Source organism: Scyliorhinus canicula, chromosome 18 (assembly GCF_902713615.1).
Source record: "Scyliorhinus canicula chromosome 18, sScyCan1.1, whole genome shotgun sequence".
In the NCBI taxonomy this organism is placed as follows: Eukaryota; Metazoa; Chordata; class Chondrichthyes; order Carcharhiniformes; family Scyliorhinidae; genus Scyliorhinus; species Scyliorhinus canicula.
Genome location: NC_052163.1, coordinates 4680013 through 4688772, shown reverse-complemented (window position 1 = coordinate 4688772; position 8760 = coordinate 4680013). Strand labels below are relative to the sequence as shown.

General features: G+C 55.2%; 1 protein-coding gene across 2 annotated transcripts in view; it reads right to left on the bottom strand.

The window, feature by feature from the left end:
• Positions 1 to 8368, bottom strand: part of ca10a (carbonic anhydrase Xa) — a 109672-nt gene extending 101304 nt beyond the window's left edge. For both annotated transcript variants that reach the window (XM_038777960.1, XM_038777961.1), the window contains exon 1: positions 8167 to 8368. In XM_038777960.1, the coding sequence (XP_038633888.1) occupies positions 8167 to 8340 (174 nt within the window). In that variant the 5' untranslated portion in view covers positions 8341 to 8368. The remainder of the gene's footprint in view (positions 1 to 8166) is intronic.
• Positions 8369 to 8760: the final 392 nt, after the last annotated feature.

Here is an 8760-nt window from a genome sequence, read left to right as displayed (position 1 = left end):
ACCCCCCCCCCCAATTTTTGTGATCCCCCCACCACCACAACCTTGAATAGGCCCCATGGTACCCCTCCCTCCTCACCCCCTCGTCAGCTCCCTCTACCTGACAAGGCTCCCTGGCCCCAACCCCTGACACGGCCAACCTGGCACCCTGGTAGTGTGCCAGGCTGGCAGTGCCAAGGTGCCTGGGTGACAGAGGGAGTGCCAGGATACCACCCCGCCCTGTCCCCGATCCCCCCCAGGGGCTCCATTGGCTGGAGAGTCCCCAGGTGCCATTATGCCTGCTCCATGTTTGTGTGCCATGATGTGGAGATGCCGGCGTTGGACTGGGGTGAGCACAGTAAGAAGTCTTACAACACCAGGTTAAAGTCCAACAGGTTTGTTTCAAACACGAGCTTTCGGAGCACGGCTGAAGAAGGAGCCGTGCTCCGAAAGCTCGTGTTTGAAACAAACCTGTTGGACTTTAACCTGGTGTTGTAAGACTTCTTACCATTTTGTGTGAGGTGAGGTCTCGGCAGAATCAGGGGAACATATATTTAAATGAGCCAGTGGATTATTTAATATATGCCTGGATCTCACTCAGCAAGAGCCTCTCGTGAGATTCAATGGCCTTGTCCCGACACTACGTCTGGTGCGATGAGACGGCTGATCGCACCCTGGATACCCTGTGTCGTGGAAATAACAAAGTCAGGTACTTCGAGCTTCGTTTCAGGTAATTTATTTGGACACGGATTGCGGAGGGGTTGTCGTGGTCAGAAGGCCACTCTAAACATGGCTTCCGCGGCCATGTTCACACAAAACAAACCTTGGGAATGTTCTGAAAAGTTATCTGGTATGTTTTATGTCTCTGGCTGAAACAATTTCAAAGCACATTGTCAACAGAAAAATAGTGCAGCTGTAACATTTGTTTACATTATTTGACCTGCCAAGTTTGTACAGAATCAGAGAAAAATATAGCCAAGTATCCCATCATGCTTTTAGCAGGTGCCTTTTCTTAAATATAGCCAAGCAACTAGATATTAATGAATGCCCTTAACATAAGAACATAAGAATTGGAAGCAGGAGTGGGCCACCTGACCCCTCGAGCCTGCTCCGCCATTCAATTAGATCATGGCTGATCTTTTGTGGACTCAGCTCCACTTTCCGGCCCGAACCCATAACCCTTAATCCCTTTATTCTTCAAAAAACTATCTATCTTTACCTTAAAAACATTTAATGAAGGAGCCTCACTCCTTCACTGGGCAAGGAATTCCATAGATTCACAACCCTTTGGTGAAGAAGTTCCTCCTAAACTCAGTCCTAAATCTACTTCCCCTTATTTTGAGGCTATGCCCCCTAGTTCTGCTTTCACACCCGGAAAACTAATCCGCACACAAAATTCCCTTCTACACCCTGTATAATCCTTTTTAAACTCGGGACGGCGTGATTTCAGGGAGAGCTGCTAGGTGCTGTTGCGGCTTTGGGAGGTGCTATTGAAGGAACTTTGGCACAAGGTGTATTGTCTGGTTGAGGCTCAGGTGGAGAATGGTTAGGTCGAGGTCAGGCAGCTGGTATTTCTGGACAGGAACCCCAGCAAGAGCCAGTGAGCAGCCGGGGGTGAGTGGCTGGGTGGCAGGGTGTGGCAGGGTGGGGGGCGGGGTGGGTGGGCAGCGTGTGGCAGGGTGGGCGGGGAGGGCTGGGCAGTGCAGGGTAGGATGGGGCTGGGCGGAGCAGGGTGTAGCAGGGCGGGGGGGGGGGGGGGTGGGCTTCAATGAAGTTACTGTGAAAAGCCCCTAGTCGCCACATTCTGGTGCCTGTTCGGGAGGTTGGTACGGGAATTGAACCTGCGCTGCTGACCTTGTCTGCATTACAAGCCGCTGTTTAGCCCACTGTGCTAAACCAACCCCATCCCCGGGACTCCAAAAATAGGGAGACCCCCAAAGGGATCCCCTAAATACAACCCCTCCCTCCCAGATGTCATGTGAGAGTACCTTTAAGAAATGGATGTTTAAGCAATGTACCTCTAAGAAATAGAGCAGCTCATTTACTGAAGTGATGTCATAGGGTGGGGTAGTTGAGCTGAGATCACTTCTGCTTTTTGGGAGTTTTAGTTTCAGTTTGGAGGAAAAGAGCTTGGGCATCTGTGTTTGCAGTGAGCTGGATCTGCTGTGATCTCTGCCATGAAAGACTCTCTGAATCATTTGGGTGATTTAAACTCATAATAGAATGTCTTTAACCTGATGTGTTTTCTGTTTAAAGGTGTTAAGTCTTTTGGAGGTTTGAAGGAACATTTTGAGGGATTATTTAGTGTTGTATTATTTTCGGGGTTATCTTTGACGTAAGGGGTGGTAAATGATCCAATGTTTATTTAAAAGGTTAAGTTGAATTCATGGAATAAACATTGTTTTGGGTTTTTAGGTTAAGTTGAATTCATGGAATAACATTGTTTTGTGTTTAAAACCCATGTGTCAATAATTGTAATACCACCCCTGGAGACCAAGCTGTGTGCTACAAAAGCAACATACATTAAAGGGAGAGGTAGGTTGAACTCCATGATACATTTTGGGGTTCTGAAAACGCCGCTCCCATAACACAGGCCCCCGAAAAAGGGAGACCCCCACATGGCCCTCTAAATATGTGCATTTCAATCACGCCTCTTCAAAGTGCTTTGAAGGGCTGAGCTGGAAATTAACGACACTTAACTCTCTTTGATGTGGTTGATGTTTGTAACCATTGTGGTTACTCATCCATGAAGAAGATGAATGAAGCAAGGCTCGCCGCTGGATTGTGGAAGCTGTCAATCACAGCCCACTACAGGAATTGAATGAATGACTTGCATCTGAATGATCTGAGGGTTTAACACAGGCCACAGTGCTTCTTCCAGGAGTTGACAAGTGGTCTTTCCAGGTGAATGTTACAATTGTAACTTATTTCACTGCCTCTGCCTGGACTGGGCTTCCAGCTTCCACACAGGAGTTTCTTTTCTGGGGGAGGGGGTCCTTTTAGGTAGGGGTCCTGTTAGGGGGCCTTTAGTTAGGGGGTCTCTGAGGGGCGGCCGTGTAGTTAGAGGGTCACTGTGGGGGGAGGGGTGTCTCCCTATTTAGGGGGTCTCTGTGGGGGGTTACTTTCGTTAGGGAGTACCTGAGGAGGTCTTCAATTTTAGGGGGTCTCTCGGGGGGCTGGCGGCGGATGGGAGTATGGCTGGTAGGGGATGGCATGTAGTGTGATGATAAGTAGATTGTCATCTGTATTATCATCTGTATTAAATAATAACATATGTATAACTGTTGTAGTTCCAGCACCTGACCACCAGGAGGTGTGAATATGCAGACACGTGACCCGAATGCATCATGGCTGGATTCTCCCATTCTGCGGCTATGTCCGCAGCATTCAGCTGTCTTACGACCAAAAAGTCGGCGCCGCCCCTACACTGATGCTCTCCCCGTGGGGGGCTAGCAGCCGCGCCACGTAAAGCCCCCGGCTTTACCTGCTCATATGGACGCAGAATAGGCAGTCCATGGCTGCGCATGCACACGGCAGCACCCTGCAGCGCCTGTGGCAGTACAGCATGTACAGCATGGTGCCGGCCACTCGTAATATGTTATGTTCTGTAATATTAATCTGTAATATATTATTATCTGTAATAATATCTCATTGTAAGTTTGTGTTAGACCATTATTTCCAACTGTATTAATCTTAGACATTTAGTAATCCTTTCGAGTCACGTTAGTAATAAATACATTTATTCATAAACAAAGTCTAATGGGCGCGTTTCTCCGCAAATGCGGCGAGTCGTAAAGGCTGCCGTGAAACTGGCCGTGTTTCACGGCAGCCTCCGCGCCCCCTCCCAGGACCCGATTCTCCCCCCCGGGCGGGCTAGTATCGCGGCCCCGTGAACCACGGCATCACGGCCTTAGCGACCGTCGCTAAGTCCGCGCGCCAAGCGTCACGCCGGCTGACGCGCACGATGACGTCAGCCGCGCATGCGCGGGCCGTCATCTCCCTCGCCGCCCCGCGGCTGATCCTGCGGGGGGCGGAGGGAGAAAGAGTGCGTCCGTTACGGACGCACTGCCCGCGATTGGTGGGCACCGATCGCGGGCCCATGCCCCCCTTGGCACGGCCATAGTACTGCCGTGCCAATTGGGGCCCTGGATGCCCAGAACGGCATGTTGCGGCCGTTTTTTTACGACGGCAGCAAGCAGGTGCGTTTGCTGCCGTAAAAACGGCCGTAAAGGCCTGGGAACTCGGCCCATCGGCCTGGGAGAACGCTGTTCGCCGTAAAAAACGGCGAGCAGCGATTCGTGTCGTGGGGTGGCCATGGGAGGGGGGAGGGGGGGGGGAAATCGCGGAAGGGCGGGAAAAATGTCGGGGACGCCCTCCCGCTATTCTCCGACCCGTCGTGGGCAGCGGAGAATCGCGCCCATTATTCTTTGTTCACACAGTACCAAGATTCAATCAGCCCAATCGAAGACCACTACAGGTCGTGCATTGTGCATGAGGGGAGCGTGGGCCTTGGATGGACTTTGGAGGAAACTCCCAACAGGAGTTCTCCCTTGGCCCACGATGAGGTCCACCGCATCAGGTACACGGTGGGAATACCTGCAGTGAATCCTGTCCAAGTGATTCCCGGCCCGGAGGACCGGATAACCACCCGGATCCAGAGACTCTGGTGCCGGATCCGCTAAGTGGGTCATTAGGATCCATCTGCATCCGTTAGCATCCTCCCGCTGGCGCATGGGCGAGATCCCCGATTCCGCTGCCACCATGGAGGGGGGGGGGGGGGTGGCGCAGAAACGTGAGCGGCAACAATCTCAATATTTCCCAGACACCTGAGTCTCCACCGCATTGGGGTCCCCCTTGCCCCGCTGCCCTTAAGGGAGTTGCCCCCAAATCCATCCAAGGTCCACTCTCCCCACACGTACAAGGTACTACCAGCCCACCCCTCCCCTACCAGCCCACCCCTCCCCTACCAGCCCACCCCTCCCCTACCAGCCCACCCCTCCCTTACCTGCCCACCCCTCCCTTACCAGCCCACCCCTCCCCTACCAGCCCACCCCTCCCTTACCAGCCCCCCCTCCCTTACCTGCCCACCCCTCCCTTACCAGCCCACCCCTCCCTTACCAGCCCACCCTCCCTTTCCCTTACCTGCCCACCCCTCCCTTACCTGCCCCCCCTCCCCTACCAGCCCACCCCTCCCCTACCAGCCCACCCCTCCCCTACCTGCCCACCCCCCCTTACCAGCCCACCCCTCCCTTACCTGCCCACCCCTCCCTTACCAGCCCACCCCTCCCTTACCTGCCCACCCCTCCCTTACCTGCCCACCCTCCCTTACCTGCCCACCCTCCCTTACCAGCCCACCCCTCCCTTACCAGCCCACCCCCCCTTACCTGCCCACCCCTCCCTTACCTGCCCACCCCTCCCTTACCTGCCCACCCCTCCCTTACCAGCCCACCCCTCCCTACCAGCCCAATCCTCCCTTACCTACCCACCCCTCCCTTACCTGCCCACCCCTCCCTTACCAGCCCACCCTCCCCTTACCAGCCCACCCCTCCCTTACCAGCCCACCCCTCCCTTTCCCTTACCTGCCCACACCCTCCCGTACCTGCCAACCCCTCCCCTACCAGCCCACCCTCCCCTACCAGCCCCACCCCTCCCCTACCACCGCCCACCCCTCCCTACCTGCCCACCCCTCCCTTACCAGCCCACCCCTCCCTTACTGCCCACACCCTCCCTTACCAGCCCACCCCTCCCTTACCGCCCACCCCTCCCTTACCTGCCCACCCCTCCCTTACCAGCCCACCCCTCCCTTACCAGCCCACCCCTCCCTTACCTGCCCACCCTCCCTTACCTGCCCATCCCTCCTTACCCTGCCCACCCCTCCCTTACCAGCCCAATCCTCCCTTACCTACCCACCCCGCTCCTTACCTGCCCACCCCTCCCTTACCTGCCCACCCCTCCCTTACCTGCCCACCCTCCCTTACCAGCCCACCCCTCCCTTACCTCCCACCCCTCCCTTACCTGCCCACCGCGCCCTTACCAGCCCACCCCTCCCTTACCTGCCCACCCCCCCTTACCAGCCCACCCCTCCCTTACCAGCCCACCCCTCCCTTACCTGCCCACCCCTCCCTTACCTGCCCACCCCTCCCTTACCAGCCCACCCCTCCCTTACCTGCCCACCCCACCCCTCCCTTACCAGCCCACCCCTCCCTTACCTGCCCACCCCTCCCTTACCTGCCCACCCCTCCCTTACCTGCCCACCCCTCCCTTACCTGCCCACCGCGCCCTTACCAGCCCCCCCTCCCTTACCTGCCCACCCCTCCCTTACCTGCCCACCGCCTCCCTTACCAGCCCACCCCTCCCTTACCTGCCCACCCCCCCTTACCAGCCCACCCCTCCCTTACCTGCCCACCGCTCCCCCCCCTCCCTTACCTGCCCACCCCTCCCTTACCTGCCCACCCCTCCCTTACCACCCCCCCTCCCTTACCTGCCCACCGCCCCTTACCAGCCCACCCCTCCCTTACCTGCCCACCCCTCCCTTACCAGCCGCCCTCCCTTACCTGCCCACCCCACCCTTACCAGCCCACCCCTCCCTTACCTTCCCACCCCTCCCTTACCAGCCCGCCCCTCCCTTACCTGCCCACCCCTCCTTACCTGCCCACCCCTCCCTTACCAGTCCACCCCTCCCTTACCGCCCACCCCTCCCTTACCTGCCCCCTTCCCTTACCTGCCCACCCCTCCCTTACCACCCACTGCATCTGATTGGCATCAGGTAGAACATACTGACAACCAGATCTGCTGTGTCCATCTTCTCCAGAAGAGAGGACAGGGTTAAAGGAAGAAAGGTTTGCATTTCTGTAGCGCTTTTCAGTGCCACAGTGGGGGATTCCCCGGTCCCACCATGACGTGTTTCTCGGCAGCGTGCCATTCGCCGGTGCCAGGATTCTCTACTCCTGCTGCCGGTTAATGGATTCTTCCTGGAACCATCCCACACTGCCATGGGGAGCGTTCCCAGCGGGAAAAGGGAATCCTAACGGCTGCAGTATCCTGACCCGGATGTCCCAAACCTTTGCAGCCAATGCGGTAGTTTGAAAATGAAGCCGCTGCTGTCGTGTTGGAAATGCGGCAATTTATACACAGCAAGATCCCACAAACATCAATGACATGAGTGAGCATCATTGAGGAACAGGAGCAGACATTCCCCCGGAAAGCTGTTCCGCTATTCCCGATCATGGGTTTAGCTGAAGGATAGACGTGGCCGGCATGTCAGGCAAGCCTGGTCAGATCTTCATCGAATAGTCATGGGACCTTTTATATCAGCTGAGATGGCAGAAGGGCCCTCAGTTTATGCCTCGTTCAAAAGGCATTCCTTTCTTTAGCGGTGTCCATGGTGGGAAACCTCTCCCTCCCTTTTCCATCCATTTTTCTGATGCTCTCTTTGCTATTTTGTCTCCAAGTTCCATCACTCTCCCTCTCTCCCTCTATCTCCCTCTCCTTTATCTTCCATCTTCCAATGCCTCCTCGCTGGTCCAGAACTTTCCACTTTTCATAGACTTCAACTCATCCAAACCTGTGCTGCCCATGTGATAATTCCCCACCCCGGTCCCAGGCTCCCAGTCCAGCAGAGCCCCCATATTCAAATTCTCATCCTTGTTTTTAAATCCCTCCCTGACCATGCCCGTCCCCATCTCTGACATCTCCTCCAGACTCTCCACTGGGATCTCTGCGCTCCCCCGCCCCTTCAGTATTCCCGATTCCCATCGCTCCATCATTGACGGCCGTACCTTCTGCTGACTGGGACCCTCAGCTGTGGGATTCCTCCTGGAACCTCAGACTTACTAACAGCCCCTTCCTCCTGCTCCATGAGGGTTATCCTTCAAATCTATCCATTTCACCAACATATTGATCACAGTCCCAATATCCCCTGAGGGTGGCGAGTATCAAATTCTATTGAACTGCCTCTCCTTTCAAGCTCTTTGTGAGGATTTACCACATTGACAGCACTGTATAAATGCAGTTACTTTATTGTTGATGGGCGCTATATGTATGTAAGTTGTTGATGAAGCTGACTAACCAGTGTTTAAGAGTATTTCATTTATTGTGCAGACTGTGTCCAGTTCCTCATTTACTAACTGAGCTTTGAGACGTTCCTTACCTTCCCTCACGCTTCCGGACTCTGAATCCCGAGTCACTCACCTCGCCGGAAAAGGCTTGTCCGTTTAGTAGATGCTCAGACCCGTGACTGTCTTCGCTCCCAAAGTGTAACCGGATTTCTTCTAAGCGATAACTGTAGGTCATTGGCCCGCCGGACACATTGACCAGATGCGCCTTGTCCAACCGCAGGGAGACATGGCGGCCAGTGTTGTACATCGTACCACTCACCTGGAATTAAACACAAAGAAAGTGTCAGTGTGGGCGGAGCCATCGGCAGAGACCATCATTTCACCAGGAATCTACCCAACTGTGACTCCCGGAGTAAAAGCCGGTCCCCTGGGTCACATGGTTCAAAACCCATCCAGAACTTTGACTATGAAATTCAGGATGATCACAGAGAGCCGCACTGTCAGAGGGTCAGTACGGAGGGAGTGCTGCACTGTCAGAGGGGCAGTACTGAGGGAGTGCTGCACTGTCAGAGGGTCAGTACTGAGGGAGTGCCGCACTGTCAGAGGGTCAGTACGGAGGGAGTGCTGCACTGTCAGCAGTACTGAGGGAGTGCTGCACTGTCAGAGGGTTAGTACTGAGGGAGTGCTGCACTGTCAGAGGGTCAGTACTGAGGGAGTGCCGCACTGT